Source organism: Falco punctatus, assembly GCF_963210335.1.
Source record: "Falco punctatus genome assembly, chromosome: 2".
Classification (NCBI taxonomy): domain Eukaryota; kingdom Metazoa; phylum Chordata; class Aves; order Falconiformes; family Falconidae; genus Falco; species Falco punctatus.
In genome coordinates this window covers 72485313-72504838 of record NC_137581.1, presented here as the reverse complement: position 1 = coordinate 72504838, position 19526 = coordinate 72485313, and the positions used below count along the sequence as shown (strand labels likewise).

The window sequence follows — 19526 nt, the reverse complement described above, 5'->3', positions numbered from 1 at the left end:
TACTTTCTGTGTTCTAGGCATTCTTCTTCCAGAATTGGTGGTTTCTGTAGTGCTGCTACTCAGTAAAAATGCTGGATTAATGCAGGAAGCTGGTGCTATCCCTCTGTTGGCTGGTTTGCTAGAACACCTAGACAGATTTAACCATTTAGCCCCTGGAAAGGAAAGGGATGACAATGAGGATTTAGCATGGCCAGGAATAATGGGTATGTACTGTTAGCATCTGGACTATTTATTTATGTTTTCATAAAGTAGCTATATAAAAATGGTGACTGTTCATGAACTACTCTCAGGAAGGGAATTCTGCTTTACAGCACAGATTTTTATTAACTAGTTCACATGGCAGTCATACAGTGCTATTTCTGTCAAATTCTTCAGGAAGTTATGTATAGAGTTGTATTTGTACTCTGCTTAATCCTACCTACTTAAAGTAGTAGTTCACATTGTTTTGCATTTTGAGTGTGAAAAGCTGCAGTGGAAATGTGAGTAGTACATCCTACATCCATGCATTTTGTTCCTAAATTCTATCCATAACATAAAGGGAGAGAAATGTGGAAACTTTGAAATAAGGGAACTTTTGTTTTCCCAGAGCATTTTATGGTATGAGCTTTGTCTGGGGTGAAAAGAGAAGTAGAAAATTGGTATTTCTGACTATTATTGGTGGAGGGAGGCATGAAACATGGTTGGTGGAACCCAAGAGAGCTAAAGGTCACACTGCTAGACAGTAGTGTGTTGGGGAGAGCAAAAGCTATGTGAAAATTCAGTTACTGGTCTAATAGTATTGAGGATGAAGGTGTATGTGTGCGAACAGTGATGTTTCTTATTTTGATGCAATTACCTTTAGTTTGAAATAGTTTACTGATATATAGGTTGGAAGACTTGTAATGTGTATGTAACCTTCTTCCTATTTTTTTAAAAGATCTGGATTTAAACTGAAATTAAATACACAGCCAATGTCTTGCAGGCAAGCATGTAATAAAACTGAAGTGATTTGGTGGCAGAGCTGACTAGAGCAGTGATTTGCTGAAATACTGGTGGTTCTGCTCCACCTCCAAACAAAACATTTTTATAGTTGGGCAGTGCCAGGTCTTTGGCAGTGTGATGTTGGACATTAGCACATAAATTGCCTGTATGCTGTATTCTTTTAATTGCATAACATGTGGACAGGAACATATTAATACCCATTTTGACTTTTGAGCATACCAAAAGACAATCAGCCTTTGAATAGGAGTGAAGAATTTGGTTAGACAGCTATTAAGAGAATGTTCACAAAAAACTTTTACTTTCTGTTTTATTGTTGATAAATTTTCTCTTCTGTTTTATACCTGTAGGTTCATTTTTTACTGGCCAGAGTTGCAGAAATAATGAGGAGGTGACACTTATACGAAAAGCTGATCTAGAGAACCACAACAAAGATGGAGGATTTTGGACAGTGATTGATGGGAAAGTGTATGATATAAAGGACTTCCAAACCCAGTCTTTGACTGGCAGTAGCATACTTGGTGAGAATCAGCTGAATGAAAGACACAAATTACTTCTTTTTCAAAACTAGATGGCATAAAGGGGTTTTTAGACATTATACTGACTACCTCCTTTTTCCATAGCTCAGTTTGCGGGTGAGGACCCAGTTGTTGCTTTGGAAGCTGCTTTGCAGTTTGAGGACACACGGGAATCAATGCATGCCTTCTGTGTTGGCCAGTATATGGAGGTAAAAATACTATATATTGATGGATACACGCTTTCTAAAGTAGGGTATTGCTTTGCTTTCAAAATTCTTGTTGGAGCTCAGTTCTAGCTTTCAACTCCTGTTTCTTTTGATTAGCCTGATCAGGAAGTGATTACAACACCAGATCTCAGTACTTTGTCATCACCTCTAATAGACACAGAAAGGAACTTGGGTCTTCTCCTTGGACTGCACGCTTCCTACCTGGCAATGAGTACACCACTTTCTCCTCTGGAAGTTGAATGTGCCAGTAAGCAGAACTTCATTTTGAGCTTAAATAAGTGATAAATACTTGTCAAAGCATGCAAGAAAAAGATACAGGCCAAATAAATTAACTGGAAATCTAGCACCTATTTAGTCTTGCTGTCTTCTGAAGTTCTTTATTCTTGACATGAATTACCATAGTCATCAAGGTCCAATAATTTAGCAGGATTTAAGTGGGGATTAGGTAACCTTGAACAGTTAAAAATTCCAGAATTCTTTAATATGCCAGATAGAGAGAATATTGGAAGAGAAAGGAGACTCTGTATAGCACAGTTAACTTATTAATTTGTGTTCAGTTAAGAGCGCCTGAAGCATCTGATGTTGGATTCTGTTGTGTTGGGTATCTTAGTTTGGTGAATAGAGGGTATAATTCAATATTAATCACAGAAAAATAGGTAAGAGCCTGTTATCTCTGAGCAGGTGATGGCTGCCCTGTTACTTAATCGTTACTTAGTTGCAGTATCCTTTTTTTTCTCTGTGAAGAAGTTTCAGCAAATGGAAGAGCTACTAAACCTTGTTTGAAGCTATTTATGCATTTTATTTGGGGGAGTTGTTGAATCTTGATAGCTTAATCTTTCCTCAGAATATATAATTGTGTTTTCTTTCTTTAGAATGGTTGAAGTCATCTATCTTTTCTGGAGGCTTGCAAACTAGTCAGATTCATTACAGTTACAATGAGGAAAAAGATGAAGACCATTGCAGTTCACCTGGTAACACTACCCCAAATAAATCAAAACTATATACACATCGATTAACTTTGAGTGACCATTCCCAGCCTTTTCTCCAAGCTATTGCAGATAATAATATTCAGGATCATACTGTGAAGGTAAGCCCTCAGTAGTTCTGCTAACAAAAAATGTTGCTGAGGGGTGACAGTGGTGGCCTGAAACAGTTTTTTGGGGAAAATTCTCCAAAAGTTCTAGCAAAACAGTCAAAAAAGTTATTTGAGAATTAATTTTTGTGACGGGAGTGGTTGAGTATTACTAATGGATAAAGTGTATTTCACTCAATATCATATCAGTACAGTTTTTTCTTCTGAATTTTTGAGTGGGAGAACTAAACATTTTAAATGTATTATTACAAAAAAAATTAATAATACATTACTTTCCATGTCAATGGAAATGTCAATTCATAGTAGTATTGGCAGATCCTGCTCACCTCCAGTTGAACTAAGATGGAATTTTTTTTGTCAAATTGCAAATGTATTTTGTGTGTCAGGTGCATGTATGCCTTGGTTTTAAAGTCCCTTTTGTCCCTTGAGGTTCAAGTTTCACCTAGCTGGTATTGTGGATATTATGAAACTCCCTGAGATTTACATTGGTCACTGTCTTCTGTAATACTTAAGATTTTTTTAATGTTTTGAGTTCACCTCCTTTATCAAAAAAATCCACAAGTAAGTCCTTGATAGGAGGATAGGATGCCAAAAATGATGAGTCAGGAGAATATAATCAAAAATCAGGTGACCTGGATAAAAGCCATAGTGGCTTTGTTCCTTCTTCTTCATACAAGAAGAATAATATAAGGTAGTCTTTGTAGTGTTGTGTATTAAATAGTGCATACTGCATGTTGTATCTCACTTCTGAATGTCAGTTCAGATTGTGGAGGTTACTCAGCGTTATTTAAATGCTGGCTGTAGTATTTTGGGTCTTTTCATTGTATTTAAAACCAAATTTAAATAGAGGCTGTTGTTGTGTGTTTTTTGTAGGACTTCTTGTGTCAGATAGAGAGATACTGTAAACAATGTCACTTAACAACACCAATCATATTCCCTCCTGAGCATCCTGTGGAAGAAGTAGGACGTTTGTTATTATGTTGTCTTCTGAAACATGAAGATTTGGGTAGGTAGGCTTGTGATATAGCTGTCTCAGCATACATTTTGGACCAGTTTAATCTCTGCTATGGATGATTTTGGAAATGCATATTCAGAGATTGTCTCTTCCCATTAAGGTCATGTAGCATTGTCTCTTGTTCATCCTGGTACCCTTGGAGTTGACCAGGTAAAGCACAAAACCTTACCAAAATCTGTAGTGGATGTGTGTCGTGTTGTCTACCAAGCAAAATGCTCACTGATTAAGGTAAGCCTCTTACCTGCTGAAGTTTAGATTATATTTCATTTGAAGTATTTTATTAAAAAGCTATGTATTCACTTCGCTGTATATTGAACAGTAACCTAGTCTTTCAATGGCTTTTCTAGACCCATCAAGAACAAGGACGTTCTTACAAGGAAGTTTGTGCTCCTGTAATTGAGCGTTTGAGATTCTTATTCAATGAACTACGTCCTGCAGTGTGCAATGATCTTTCTATAATGTCTAAATTTAAGCTTCTGAGTTCCTTGCCCCGATGGCGGAGGGTAGCTCAGAAATTAATTAGAGAGAAAAGGAAAAAAAGAGGTAAGGTGACGTTAATGTTGTATTTTCTTTGAAACAATGAAAATCAATCTCATTCCAAGGTTTGCTGCTCTATATTTGAGGCTCTTGTTAGCTAAAGCATCAAAGCTGTTTGCTTTCTGCTGCTTTTTCATGACACTTTCTAAATCTGTGGTTACACGTTTAGTTCTTACAGCAGTAACAGGCAGACAAGAGTCAAGTGTAGGTGAAGCATGCTGCTTTGTGATCCAGCATATTAAAAACGATCCATCAGTTTCAGTCCCTCTGAATTGGTTTTAGTAAAGTTTAATTAGAAGTGGCATCTTAGTAAAAATGATGTTTTACTAAAATAGCATAGTCAAAGAACTATTCAACTGGAAATAAATCCATGTGGTGAACAAACACCAAAGTGCTTTTGAAGTTGGTCTTTACAAATAAAAGCATATTGTGGATATTACCAGAGCTGATTTGATAATAATTGGATGTAGAGTTCACAAAGGGTACATTTTCCTTATTACAGGCAGATCTTAAGCATTCTGTATGCTTAGGTTACTGTGCAAACCTAAAAATGTGATACTGTAAATGTCATCAGATTACATGAAAGAATAGCTTTTTTTATTTCTAGTGCCAAAAAAATCTGAATCTGCTGATGTGGAGGAATCCAAAATTGGAAACGAAGAGAGTGATTTAGAAGAATCCTGTGTGGTACCTCACAGTCCTGTACCTATAGATAAAAGGCCCATAGCAATTAAATCACCCAAGGTAGGACATCAGATTTTGAATCAACCTTGTGAATAAAAATTAAAATAACGAGGAAAAAATGTGAGCTAAAGCATGATTGCTATAACTTGACATTTAATATTCTGATAATGATGTTTAGGATATATAATTAAGCATGGCGCATTGTTTTAGTGAAACCTGCAATAATTCTTAAAAATAAGCTTGTGCATTGCATATTTACAATATGTAAAGATACTTTCTCTAATTCTTAATTACTTATAATCTTAGAAATGTTCAGGTAAAACTTCATTTCAAAATAAAAGGTTGTGATATGTTACTCCCTATTTTTTTCTCTTTTAATATTAATGCATGTGAAATCTTATGTAGCAATTCTAAGCAAGATAGTGAGATACAAATAATGCTAATCTCCTGGCTTTGAATAATTTTTTTCCCTCCTAGTATTTAAAATTTGGACATGATTTTACATAACTTATATTTTTAGTGATTTTAAACAATTTAATTTTTAATATACTACCTTCCTGTTTTGCAGGATAAGTGGCAGCCACTTTTGAGTACAGTTACAGGTGTCCACAAATACAAATGGCTAAAGCAAAATGTCCAAGGCTTGTATCCCCAGTCTGCCCTCCTTAACACCATTGTTGATTTTGCACTTAAAGAAGAGCCAGTGGATGTAGAAAAAATGAGAAAATGTTTATTAAAACAGGTAAAATAGATGAAAATGGGCTTGTGATTATTAGCAGTTCACGCAAATATGACAATTTTTTTTATTTTTTTTTTCTCTTGCAGTTGGAAAGAGCAGAAGTTCGTCTGGAGGGAATAGATACTATTCTGAAACTGGCAGCAAAAAATTTTTTGCTCCCGTCTGTGCAGTATGCTATGTTCTGTGGATGGCAGAGGCTTATTCCAGAAGGAGCCAATATAGGGTAAAACTTTTTGTTGCCTTTGCTTTTACAGTACTTCATTAAAAAAAACCCCAAACAACCATACTTATTTTTTTTCTTATTGTTTTCCTGTGAAGGGAACCTCTTACTGACTGCTTGAAGGATGTTGATCTGATCCCACCATTCAACAGAATGCTGCTGGAAGTAACTTTCGGAAAGTTGTATGCATGGGCTATTCAGAATGTCCGCAACATCTTGCTAGATGCTAATGCAAAATTTAAAGAACTAGGTGAATCTCATTTTATTGCTGTTGGCTGGGGTGAAAACTATTTTAAATGAATATAGTTGCCTTTTTTATTTTTAAAAAGTTTGCCATAATTGGGATCTTAAAAATGGTTCCCTTGGTTTGTGCTGAGAATTACTTTGATTTTCTGCCTGTCCATGTGTCATTCCACAGTCCCTGGCCCAACCTCCCCGAACTCACTTTTCAGTGTTTGATTACCCATTAGTAATACTTCACCGTTAAAATCTATATTATAAAAAGTTTCTTGGGACTTCAGCTTGTAGGTTCTTAAAGCCAAGCAGGGAATAAAAAATGTTACGTTGTCAATCAAACAAATCTATAACCTTTTTTGTTGTAGCTCCCAAATGCCAACTGACTTTGTTGTATTTATATTACACAGGTGTGCAGCCTGTTCCTCTACAAACAATTACTAATGAGAATCCAGCAGGACCAAGTCTTGGAACTATTCCACAAGCACGTTTTCTGCTGGTCATGCTCAACATGTTGACACTGCAGCATGGTGCTAATACCTTGAGCCTCCTTCTTAATTCTGGCATGCTAGCATTGACGCAAACAACACTGCGGCTGATAGGTACAAGATCTTGTTTGGAAGAAAGCACATGTTTCATAAATCTCCTGTATTTTTTTACCTGTTGGTGTACCCAAACTACAGAATTACTTTGCTGCTTAAAGATAGGACTTAATGCTATTTACATTTACCCTGATACAAACCCCACATCTGTAAGCACTATTGAGAAGGAAGTTAGTTTGACCTTTAGACTTTATTCAGTCATGATTTTTCTCCTAAGCCTTTGCTTTGGTCATCTGTTGCTAGAATTTAGGAGTGATAGTGTAGTTTTGGTGGAAACATTACAAATAAATGAAAAATGGAAAATATAAAATGAAAACATTAGAAACTGCCTACTCCCTTCTCATTCAGGTTCACTTGTCCTACCTATTAAAACCATTCCCAGTCTGCATATTGAAGCTGGAAGCTTCCTTTGTTTGTCCTGTTACCAGTTCTGTGGTGTCTTTTGCCATGATTCAAGTTATCATGCCTGTTCTTTCTTGGCTTTCTTAGATAATAGCAAATATTTGTTCCTGTAACTTGTATTTGACTGGAGTGCTCATAAGAAGTTTTTTTTTTTTACAAAAAATCTGTTAGTAGAACTAATATTTGTCAATTATTTGTCATTTACTTTTGTTCAAAGTCCTGTGCATTGAAAACCATTACATCCTAGTTCCCTAAAAGCTCATCTGACTGTATCATGTGTTAGGTCAGCTTTCCTATTTGTTACTACTTTTCTATTGCAAACCTTATGTGCCTTAAAGTTTGTGTATGTACCTTTACGTATAAGGTATGTATAAAAACTTGTAGCTAGTTTTTTTTTTAATGTTTTTTCCTGTTTAGGACCTAGTTCTGACAACATTGAAGAAGATATGATTACCTCTTCTCATGGAGCATCTGCCACAGTCCTAGAAGAGTCACGAAAGGAAAGCACACCTGTTCAGCTCCCTGTTTCTGGACCAGAGCTGGCAGCCATGATGAAAATTGGTACCAGAGTGGTGAGAGGGGTAGACTGGAAGTGGGGTGATCAGGTACAAATTCTTTCATACAGGTTTGGCTGTGTTAAAAGCTTTGTCTATTCAGTGGACTGTGCAAATTTTATGTTCAAACTTTAGAGGTCATTTTTCATTTCAAAGACTTGGAGTGTTAATATAAAATATGTTAATTATTTGTTTAACATCAGCTTTGGAGATGAAAGTTCTTTTTTAATGAGACTGTTCTCATTCACAGTTTAACAGGAAACTGCTTTTTTTCTACAGTGTTATACACATCCATCTAGGTGTGTATGGCACTCTATGTAGTACACAGTAAAATAGATTTAAACATGAGTGTTGCTGCATTTTACTGAGGTGATTGCTTTCTGGGGACTGTGAAATGCTTTCCAATTTTATGCTCTCTTTGGAAACATTATTGAATGTTTCCTACCTAACCATTAGGTTAGCAGCAAAAAAGAGCAATTACATTATTATCTTACGAACTTTGGATAAGAGTTAGCGTTGTTGGTTGTGTAACTTGAGCGCCTCTCTTCGGTCAGGATGGACCCACTCCAGGTTTGGGTCGTGTGATTGGAGAATTGGGAGAAGATGGCTGGATCAGAGTGCAGTGGGACACTGGAAGTACAAATTCTTACAGAATGGGGAAGGAGGGAAAGTATGATCTCAAACTAGCTGAGCCACCACCAGCAACACAACCCACAACAGAAGATTCAGACACTGAGGATGATTCTGGTAAAAAAGCTTATGTATTTTTTTAAATAAAAGTGGAGGCAGGGTTTTAGTTGAATTCAAAAATTGTTATCTTGTAATATGAAGAAGCTTCTTTCGCAGGATGAAATGCTTCATCAAAGATGATTAATTTAATAGGTGTATGTTTGTGACTATAATCTTTCTTAAGATAGCTTTACTGTCAGAAAGGAGGATAGAAAGGATGGTATCACATTTCCTGCATATTCATGGGCCAAAGAAAACACTGTTATCCAACTGAAATAGTTTGTTACAGATAGCAGGAGGTATAAATTTCAACATATGGTAATGCAATTCTAAAGTATGGGGGTTTTATATGGCCTAATTATACATCTAGTCACACTGCTTCCCTATTCTTGGCACTGCATTTGGAATTTCTTTTGTGTACTGCTAGAGAATTAACTTGAAAATATCTACACAAAATATCTGGTTTATATTTTGCTTTTACAGTTGGAAATAAGTAATCCTCTTAATCTGAAATCATCTTAGAAAAAATGTTTATAACCAGTTTCTCACATCATGTTTGTTTCAGAACTCTTTGTGAAACAGATTAACTCTAATATTAATTTGCCTTTTGTATCTCCTTTCAGAAGGAGAACAAGTTGAAAGGAATCTCCACCCCACTTCCATGATGCTGACAAGTACTGTCAACCTGTTGCAGACACTGTGTCTCTCTGCTGGTGTCCATGCTGAAGTCATGCAAAGTGATGCTACTAGGACTTTGTGTGGTCTACTCCGTATGCTTGTGGAGAGTGGAACAACAGATAAATCAGGTATATCATATGGAAACAGTCTGATTCAGCTATGTGCGTCTGTTTTGTGTGTTCTTGTCTCGTAACTTTGTATATTTTTTGTTACTAGTTTTTAATCCTTTAAGGCCAAAGGCTAGAAAATGCATTTTCAGAGTTTTTAAAATCTTAATTGTTAGCAAAGGAAACATTAAGTGATCTTGAGCATTCTTAGAACGTAAGCAGTGAAAGTAGGAAACATGCATGAGATGTGGAGCATGCGGATCTGTATGGTTGGCTTAGACAATGAATTTCTTTGAATTTCTTAGCAGTCTTTTTCTGTTTGGGGACAACAGTATAGCTGGATATGTCATATTAATTTCCATAGCTGCTATGTAATATCAGAAGTAATGCTGTTAACTACTTCGAAATGAGGGAACAGTATAAGGATGAGAATGGTTTTAAAGGCATATTTAATAAAATTAATTACAGGCTCTAAAACAGAAGTTAATAGTTCTGTAAAGACAGTGAAGTAGCTCAGTGTTGTGATTTGTCCAAAAAAGCCCCATGTAGTATATAATTACGTAGCTGGTGGAAAAGTCAACTGTTTTATGTATATATCTTTTTGTTTTTAGCTTCCTTGCCAAATAAATTAGTTTATAAAGAACAGCATAGGAGTTGGTGCACGCTGGGATTCATTCGAAGTATAGCACTCATGCCTCAGATGTGCAGCACTCTTAGTACATCTCAGTGGATAACTTTGCTAATGAAAATTGTTGAGGGGCATGAATCTTTCACTGCTGCTTCACTACAGAGACAGGTAATGTGTGTATTTCCAAATTACTTTGATAGGCAATGAATTTAATAGACTTCAGTTGTCATTTTTTTTAAAAAAAAGTATTTTAAAAAACAGATGGGAAATGTCATTATATCAGTTTTAAATTAATTGGGAAAAAACGTCGTCTTATATTTAGTATTCGTTGTTTTAGATACACATCTGTAAGTTTTTGAGCTGTCAGGGCACTACAGAAGACTCCTGCGTTCTGTTGAAAGCCTGGAAGTTTTGTACAGATGAGACCAAAAGAGTGTTCCAAAAATATATTCCAGAAACTTCCGATATAATGTTCCTAGAAGTTGAATAAAGAAAAGAATAACAAAAAGATCATTAGGAAAGATGTGCAATTTCATTTTCATTCATAACATTATCAAATTGTGTATTATCTCCTGTCCTTCCTTCCATAGTAAACTGCTGTTACTATTTTAATTTGTCTCTCTTAGGAAAGCTGCATCTTTGTATCTTATTTTGGTGTTGTATGTCCCCTTTCCCCTTTTCTTTTTTTCTTCTTTTTTTTCTTTTTTCCTTTGTTTTTTCCTTTCCTTAGTCTTTATCACGAGATTAAAAAGCAACCTTATCATGGAGTAAGTCTTCCAAGTTTTAAGGCTTAGGGAGCAAAAGATCTTAATCTTTCCCTTGATGAGGCATCAGCATTTTTTAACTAAAGCCTTGTATCATAAAGGCATGTACATTTTTGTGTCATCTTCCAGCAAATTCTTGGCACTATTTTTAGTTTGATGAGAGATCTTTTATCATCGAGGAGTTGGTGCGTTAGTCATCTGTGCTGCTCGGGGAATACTTGAGAGAAATGACCGTTCCTCATGTACCAGCGTCTAACTTAACGAGAAAAAGATGAGACTTGGAAGTTTTAGAAAGACGTGTTACTGACAGAAGTTTACGAGAAGACAGATCTTTTCACGGTTATCGGTCACTTGTATTGGTCTTCTGGGTAGAAGATGAGGAACTTCTGAGGAACCAGAAATACTCCAGAATGTGCAACTCCATCTGCTCTTTGATACTGCAGCACTACACCTTCCCATGCTATTCATCAGTCCTGCACAGAGTGTCTAGGTTTAGAGATGCCAGTCTCTTCCTTCTGTGCTGTGTCAGAGGCTGTAGTTTCACAGTAAATACTTTTGGGTGTCACTGAAGTTGCTTTTTGCCTTCTTGTATCGTTCAGCTTTCTATCTCATGACTTTTAATTATCATACCCTCATTGCAGAACACTTGGAAGCTTTCATTCTGAAATACATCTTAATACTAAGTTCTGAGTCTGGAGTCTGAACAAACCTTCCCATTTCTGTATTGCTATTTTTCCTATGCATTTTAGTCATTTATGTTGTTTCTCAGTGTGTGTTTGTGTCATGTACTGAGTATTGAAGAGGTTGGATTCACTAATATAATGTGCCGATAAAATTGTTACTGACTTTGAACTGGCGCAACTTCTTTTAAAATATTCCTTATGAAAGTGAATGGAAGATCAGTATGTCTGTAATTTCCACAGCCGGAAAGAAATCAGCATAGTAGAAAGAACTACGAGGAAAGCTAACTTTTAAAATGCCTTTCTTCTGTGCTTAGTATATTTGAGAATTTCTTTAATACTTGGTGACTTAGAATGGAATAACGCTTGTTTTGTTCTCTTTTTAGATTCTTGCTGTACACTTATTGAAAGCAGTACTTCCATCCTGGGATAAAAATGAAAGGTCAAGAGACATGAAATTTCTTGTGGAAAAACTGTTTGGATTTTTAGGCAGCCTGCTTAGTACTTGTTCTTCAGATATCCCACTGCTCAGAGGTAGAGGAATTTTCCCGCAGTGGCTTATTTTTATGTATAGAAAATGTGTGTGTTAAATTGATAAATGTTGTGCAATTGCTTTTGTCTTTTTAGAATCTACTCTGAGAAGGAGAAAGGCCAGGCCCCAAGCATCTCTAACTGCCACTCACAGTAGTACTTTAGCAGAAGAAATAGTGGCACTGCTGAGGACGCTCCATTCGCTCAGCCAGTGGAATGGACTCATAAACAAGTACATCAACTCTCAGCTAACCTCCATCACCCACATCTTTGCAGGAAAACAGTCAGAAGGGGTAGTTTCCACGTTTTAAAATAAGCTCATTTTTATAGCAATATTTATTTTGAAATTATAAATACTAAATGTAAACAATATTAAGCTTAATTTTGAAACCATTTTTCTGTTTTTATATATATATATGTATTTGTGTCGTAATTTTTAAATTGAAGTATGTGTGCTTAACTGTATTTTAAAGCAGATAAAAGTGTATGTTGTTCTCCCTACAGTTAATGGTGTTGTTCTTTGTTAGGCTCTGTTGGATGACTACTTTCCTGACACTGAGAATCCAGAGGTGGGAGGCCTAATGGCAGTGTTAGCAGTGATTGGCGGCATAGACAGTCGCTTGAGACTGGGTGGACAAGTAGTTCATGATGAATTTGGAGAAGGCACAGTGACACGCATTACCCCGAAAGGGAAGATCACTGTGCAGTTCTATGACATGCGAACATGCAGAGTGTGCCCTCTGAATCAACTGAAACCAGTAAGTTTGTTTCGTTGAGTCTGCAGTAGAGGGAAGAGTAGGGTTTAAGATTCTGATACAGTGCAAAGAAAATACTTGTTCTTCTTTGGGTAAATACATTGACGTTCAACACATACCATGCTCTGAATGCAAATCTAAGATGGTATTCATCCAAACCCCTATAAGGCCTTTAAAGCCTGTCCTTATTTTTTGAGGAGGTGAAAGGAGAAGGAATTTGAGCTGAACTCCTTTGACTTGAAGTAAACTCTCAAGTCATGAAAATATGATTTATAGCTCTTACATGAGAGGAACTGTTTGTTTATATTTAACTTGATTTCCTAACTAATGTAGAAAGTCTTGGATGTTTTCATTTGAATCTTAATCTCAAGTTTGTTGATGTGGCTTTAGTGAAAGTGCCTGGTCTGCTTGAGAGGCTGCAGTTCTTCCTTGCTCTGACTCTGTGTTACTTTTTCACCAAGCAGACCTGCAACTGTGTGCTACAAGTAGAGGAGCTCTGTAGGGAATAGCAGTCCTCTCCAGTTGTTCCTGGTTATTGTGATTTAACTTCAGCCAGCAACTAGGTACTATAGAGCTGCTAGCTCACTCCCCACCCCCTCGCCCCTCCCCAGTGGGATGGGGAGGAGAATCAGAAAAAGGTAACACCCATGGGTTGAGATAAGAACAGCTTAATAGTTGAAATAAAGTAAAAATAATAACAACAACAATAATAATTGTAATAGAGGAATAAAATCCAAGGGGAAAGAAACAACCACAAAACCCCCAAGTGATGCACAACGCAATTGCTCACCACCGGCTGACTGATGCCCAGCCAGTTCCTGAGCAGTGATTGACAGGTCCTGGTCAACTCCCTGCAGTTTATTTACTGAGCGCCATGTTCTAAGGTACGGGAATATCCCCTTGGCTTGCAGCTTGGCTGGCTGGGCTCTGCTCCCTCCCAGCCTTTTGTGTACCTGCTCGCTCTCAGAGCATGTGAAACTGAAAAGTCCTTGATTTAGAGTAAGCACTAATTAACACACTGATGTTTTAGTTGTTGCTATCAACGTTATTTTCATACTAAATCCAAAACACAGCGCTGTACCAGCTACTAAGAAGGAAATAACCCTGTTGCAGCTGAAACCAGGACATTAGTCAAAAGCAATAAGATGAATGATTCTTTTTCTCTTCTTCAGTTAATAACTATTGAAACTTCTGAATGATTTTGGAAAATGCTTATCTGTTGGGTTTTTTTTTCTTTTGTCTGGTTCTTCCACTGTCTAGCTTCCAGTTGTGGCTTTCAATGTGAACAACTTGCCTTTCACTGAACCGATGCTATCCATTTGGGCTCAACTGGTAAATCTGGCTGGAAGTAAAATAGAAAAACAAAGGATGAAGTCTCCCAACCAGGGTCTTTCAGGTACAGCTGGAGTTCTTTTGTTGTTTTTGTTGGGTTTTTGGGGTTTTTTTGTTGTTTAATAGATGAATATACTGTGGGAAAAATACTAGTAACAGCAAATGTACGTAAGAAAAAGGTTTTCTGGAACCTTACTTTTTTTCAGTCGACGTTGAATAATATGAACTTACGAGACAAGTTTAGCTAGGAGATTAATTGCTCTGCGCTGTAAGTGGAATATTGTTTTTACTTAGAGAAAATGTAAATAAGGTTTGGGGCTGGACTTGTTATATGGATCCAATATTTTAAACAATTCAATACCTCTTAACTGCACTTATTGTGCTGTTAGCTGTATGATTGTGCAGGGCACGAAAGTAGGAAAGCAGTGTTTTTAATATCGTGAGTCATAGAATACTTTTTATCCAGATGCTGTTCAGACTACCTCATATCGTCAGTATTTCACAAGCTTTCACACAGTGAGTTAAGATGCAAACTGATTTTTGAACTGAGGCTGTATGAATGGTACTTTCTTCTCTAACACAAGAGATTCCTGTGTACTAGTGCTAATAGCTGCTTAATATATCTGACAGGTCAAGTGGATTTGGATCTACTGCGATGCCAGCAATTAAAGCTGTACATACTGAAAGCGGGCCGGGCTCTGCTTTCTCACCAAGATACACTAAGACAGATCTTGTCTCAGCCAGCTGTTCAGGACTGTGCATTAAATCCTGCAGGTATTCTGAAACACAGCCTGAGTGTGCTGCTGTTTGTTTAGATGGTGGATAAAGTAGGTGACTATAACGCTTGCTAATGGCACTTGGAGGGTAGAAGCTAGGTTTGCCCTCTAAAGACTAAAAATTAAAATTCAGGAATGCTTTAATCTTACATATTAAAACTGAAAGAGGGTAGATTTAAGTTAGATATTAGGAAGAAATTCTTTAGTGTGGGTCGTGAGACACTGAAACAGGTTGCCCAGAGAAGCTGTGGGTGCCCCATTCCTGGCAGTGTTCAAGGCCAGGCTGGATGGGGCTCTGAGCAACCTGGTCTGGTGGCAGGTATCTCTGCCCATGGCAGGGGGGTTGGAACTGGATGATTGTCAAGGTCTCTTCCAGCCCAAACCATTCTATGAAAAGCATTTTGACTTTTTAACTTAGGTTTTGAAGACTTAAGTGGATCCAAGTGTTTGAGGCTTGAAATATATTTATTTTACTTGTATATTTCTGGGGTGGTTTGTCAGTTACCAAATTTTAAATCAATGAATCCTTAATATTTTCCTGGGAATGGAATGTGGCTTGACTTCTACCATGAGGTTTTTGTTTGGTGTTTTTTTTTTGGGGGGGGAGGGGGGGGTTGGGTGGTGGTGGTCCAGAACAGCGTAAGTTACATGAGGACTACTGCTTGTTTTGTTACTGTTTCAAATACGAGAACTTCCTTTTGTTGGAGTTAAATGAAGAGTCAGAACACTTCCGTGAGATAGCCACAATAAAGATGTAGGAACCATGAATGTTTATGCCAACAAGAATACAAAATCAACGATAAAAGTTGCAGAGTGTGAGCCAGTTGACTCAAAAAAGGTGCACCCTTTTAAAGGGGCAATAAACAACTATGGGGAGCTTTTCTCAAGAGCTGTATTAAAGGAGGGAAGTGACTTAATCCAGGAAGTATGTGCCATGGGTTTAGGGATCAATGAGATTGTTGGTTTTCTATATGAAGTGTTCTGTCCTGGAAAGACCTTTCTATAATAATATTACTGTAAAAACTCAGAAGATACTTGTGCAAGTTCACTGTCCACTGAGCAGTTTCTGCTAGACATGTCTTAGGTGTGTTTTAGTAAAAATAGTGTTTATCTACAAGTTTCTCATTTGCTTTTTTTGTATGGAGATTGTGGCACACATGATTTAATCTTAAGCATGTGATTCCTGTGGAGACAAAATATGGAAGAAATAATATGTTTGATCAACCAATATGCCCCAGAATAAGTCTCCTTACTGACTTCTATTACATGGTTTTGGTTAAAATAATGTTTTTGTTTCAAGAGGATGGAGCAGTTGCCTCTCCCGACATAGGAGATATGTCTCCTGAAGGACCTCAGCCTCCCATGATTCTTTTACAGCAACTTTTGACAGCTGCTACGCAACCATCACCTGTGAAAGCAATATTTGACAAACAAGAGCTTGAGGTAGAGTCTGTGTTTTCTGCTAAGTAACCAAATAAATAAGTCTTTCTAATTCACAGTCAAACTGAAACTTGTTAAGCTATAGGCTTTAAAAAAAAAAAGTGATACTGAACCCTTTTTGGCAAATAACCTTTAATTTCAGGTACATACACATGCAGAAACATACTAAATACACTTGTTTTACTTGGACTGCTTGCTTTGTTCTCATTTAGGCTGCTGCTTTGGCAGTATGCCAATATCTGGCTGTAGAGTCTACGCATCCTTCAACACCAGTGTTTGAAGACTGCAGCTCTAGTGAAGCTACAACACCCATCACGGTGCAACATATCCGACCTACAAAAGCAAAGAAACGCAAGCAGTCTCCAATTCCACCCCTCCCCATCGTAGTTCAACTTATGGAAATGGGATTTCCTAGGAAAAACATAGAATTTGCACTAAAATCTCTGTCTGGAACCTCTGGAAGTGCTTCTGGATTACCAGGTATTCCATTTAGTTAAATTAATGATTTTAGAAGTAGAAGGAAAATTGTGAGCAGGTTAAAATGCTACTGGGAGCAATTGTCACTTATCATTTTGGATACTATTTTAAGAATGTCAGAGAATCCCTTAGAGACAGACTTTGTGTTCTATATTAGGAGTAGAAGCCTTGGTTGGCTGGTTGTTGGATCATCCTGATGTTCAAATTACGGATCTCTCTGACGCTGATACTATCTCTGATGAATATTCAGATGAGGAAATAGCAGAGGAGGTGGAAGAAGCTGAAGCTGCTTGCCCTGTGGTAAGTATCAGCTAAGTAAAACCCAAGGCATGCTACCTGGCTGCAAATTTTCTAATTCTTTCCTTTTATGAACTTTGGTTAGAGTACAAGGACATTCTGCTTTCCCAAGCTTTCAAGACTGTAACGAGGACCACATTTGCCATATGTTTCTACCGCATGTCATATAAGAGCTCAAGAATAATCTAGAAGTACTTATGTATGAATAGCACAGGGGAAGAGTGGAATACATGTAGATGTTGAACGAGTGGTGGCTATAAGTATCCCTGATAGTTGGTCTCAGTTTCATCTGAGCAAACACTGTATCGTAATATCTGTAAAGGACTCCTTCCATGCTCCCCTCCCCCTCTCCCTTAATTTGGTCTTGAAAAACAAATGTATGTTAGCTACAAGGAATGATGAGGAATTTATGAATAAATGACAAAAAAATGTCAGTGAAATAGCTTTTTCCTTACAAAAGCTATTTTCACTTACGGGTGATAAAACGACCTTTACAATGCCTATTGAGTGTGATGGCTTTAATGTGAATTTATTAGTCTTCTGTTGGCTTTCAGGAACTGTTTCAGTAAGGATTTGGCAATAAAGTGAAATGGGTTCTGTATTTTTCTATTTGTTTTTTTATGGAGCTATGTTGAGTTTTCTGGCATGTGGGATTCCTGTAATTGAAAGAAATGTATCATGCTTTAAAGGAAATGGACTTGACGTTGAGTTCTGGTACCTTTATCAGTATTTCAGTGAGAAACTGTGCTATGTATTGCCTTGAATGAAAAAAGATTTAATGCTCAAAACAGAACAAAGTTTCCTGAAAATTCTCATTACAGGTGGAATGCAATAGTTCTCTTAACATTTTTTAAGTTAATCAAATCTCATAAGGAATAAGTTCTGATAGCTACAGTCTCGTCTTATCTTTTTCATCAGCTTGTTTTTCTATGGGAATAATTTAAATCCCATTGTACTATAAAACAAAAAAAATTTAGTAGTGGACTTCAGGAAGGATTACTGTTCACCATTGTTCTTTTCTTGGGTTCTTTTAATCTCTAAACAAGTAGCCTAAGAAGTGGAATGTGAATGTGAATCTGTGAGGCTAAGTTACTCACAAATCCTTTTTGTTCTAATTTCATTTGGCAAGCAGATTTCATAAAAGCAACTTCCAGCTTGTTTCACACGTTTTGAAAATTTGTGGCTATGTTCCTTAGCAAGTCGTTTCGGAAACTAAACTTTAGCTTAAAGTAGATCGTAAATATTAGCACTATAGTTAGTTTAAGGTTTTTCCTATTTTTGGCATGCAACTTGGACATTATATGTGTTTGCTCTTGTTGGGTTATCTTCAGTCTCTGTTAACAATTTCATTTATCTGAATTAAAGACAAATTTTGTGACTGTTACATGTTTATTTTGGATCTTTTTCCAGGCAAGTGGCGCTGTTGTAACAGAGAGCCAGACCTATAAGAAACGAGCTGATTTCTTAAGTAATGATGACTATGCTGTGTATGTGAGGGAGAATATTCAGGTAAAGTATGATGATCAAAAACTGTATTGAAACTACTTTCCTTCTGCTACAAAAGTTCTTGCACAGCTATGGCATTCTGTTGTTTGTTTTCCCCTAGGTGGGGATGATGGTTAGGTGCTGCAGGACCTATGAGGAGGTTTGTGAAGGAGATGTAGGCAAAGTTATTAAATTGGATCGAGATGGATTGCATGACCTGAATGTACAGTGTGACTGGCAACAAAAGGGTGGTACTTACTGGGTCAGATACATCCATGTTGAGCTTTTAGGTAAGTTCACTGCTGACTGCTTTTGAATAAAAAACTGAATGATACATTAAAGGGAGATTTATTTTTGGAGGGGAAAAACTCACTCACCATGCATTTATTCTTGCAACTTCTAGGATTCCCACCGCAGAGTTCAGCCTCTCATATCAAGATAGGTGACAAAGTGCGTGTGAAAAGCTCTGTTACCACACCCAAATACAAATGGGGATCAGTTACTCACCGAAGTGTGGGAGTTGTCAAAGGTAATGTCTATTTCAAAAGGGGCACGGGAAAATAATAAAACTGGAACCACAGACTTTCTGCAGTGTTTAAGGAGAGAATCTTTTAGACACAAATCACAGTTTTGTGGAATGCTGCCTCATAGGAAGAAAGTACAGAATGCATTTGATGTGTGTGATTAATTTTGTAGACATGTAATCTGTGGCAGCCCATTTTGTTAGTGTGTTCATCTACTTTTTGAGCTGCTCCATTCATATGCAGTAAAGGACTTTCAGAATCTGTGCAGCTTCCTGTTGTAGTTCTCATTTATACTTTGGATGAGCCACAAATGGTTTTCCTTTAAGAAGGAATTCTAACTTGAAGACTTCACATGGAAGTGAGGAGGAAGTGGGGCGCACTAGTATCAAGCTGTAAGGAATGTTGTAGAAGTAATCTGTGGGGCACAGATTCTTTGAAGAGGTACAGATCTTGGTCATAGTACATTTGAGCTTAGAAGTACTCCCTCCATTCAGTAACTGTTAAATAAAAACAGATAAAA

General features: G+C 37.1%; 1 protein-coding gene across 4 annotated transcripts in view; it reads left to right on the top strand.

The window, feature by feature from the left end:
* The window catches only part of HERC2 (HECT and RLD domain containing E3 ubiquitin protein ligase 2), a 112525-nt gene that overhangs the window by 46637 nt on the left and 46362 nt on the right, over positions 1 to 19526 (top strand). For all 4 annotated transcript variants that reach the window (XM_080377359.1, XM_080377361.1, XM_080377358.1 and 1 more), the window contains 28 exons: positions 18 to 203; positions 1329 to 1499; positions 1602 to 1705; positions 1820 to 1970; positions 2596 to 2810; positions 3690 to 3822; positions 3932 to 4059; positions 4179 to 4374; positions 4976 to 5112; positions 5621 to 5794; positions 5878 to 6014; positions 6110 to 6261; positions 6656 to 6847; positions 7667 to 7854; positions 8358 to 8550; positions 9156 to 9338; positions 9929 to 10113; positions 11776 to 11923; positions 12017 to 12213; positions 12448 to 12678; positions 13936 to 14071; positions 14638 to 14781; positions 16084 to 16226; positions 16436 to 16703; positions 16858 to 17000; positions 18408 to 18506; positions 18604 to 18772; positions 18886 to 19011. In XM_080377359.1, the coding sequence (XP_080233485.1) occupies positions 18 to 203; positions 1329 to 1499; positions 1602 to 1705; positions 1820 to 1970; positions 2596 to 2810; positions 3690 to 3822; positions 3932 to 4059; positions 4179 to 4374; positions 4976 to 5112; positions 5621 to 5794; positions 5878 to 6014; positions 6110 to 6261; positions 6656 to 6847; positions 7667 to 7854; positions 8358 to 8550; positions 9156 to 9338; positions 9929 to 10113; positions 11776 to 11923; positions 12017 to 12213; positions 12448 to 12678; positions 13936 to 14071; positions 14638 to 14781; positions 16084 to 16226; positions 16436 to 16703; positions 16858 to 17000; positions 18408 to 18506; positions 18604 to 18772; positions 18886 to 19011 (4629 nt within the window). The remainder of the gene's footprint in view (positions 1 to 17; positions 204 to 1328; positions 1500 to 1601; positions 1706 to 1819; positions 1971 to 2595; positions 2811 to 3689; positions 3823 to 3931; positions 4060 to 4178; positions 4375 to 4975; positions 5113 to 5620; positions 5795 to 5877; positions 6015 to 6109; positions 6262 to 6655; positions 6848 to 7666; positions 7855 to 8357; positions 8551 to 9155; positions 9339 to 9928; positions 10114 to 11775; positions 11924 to 12016; positions 12214 to 12447; positions 12679 to 13935; positions 14072 to 14637; positions 14782 to 16083; positions 16227 to 16435; positions 16704 to 16857; positions 17001 to 18407; positions 18507 to 18603; positions 18773 to 18885; positions 19012 to 19526) is intronic.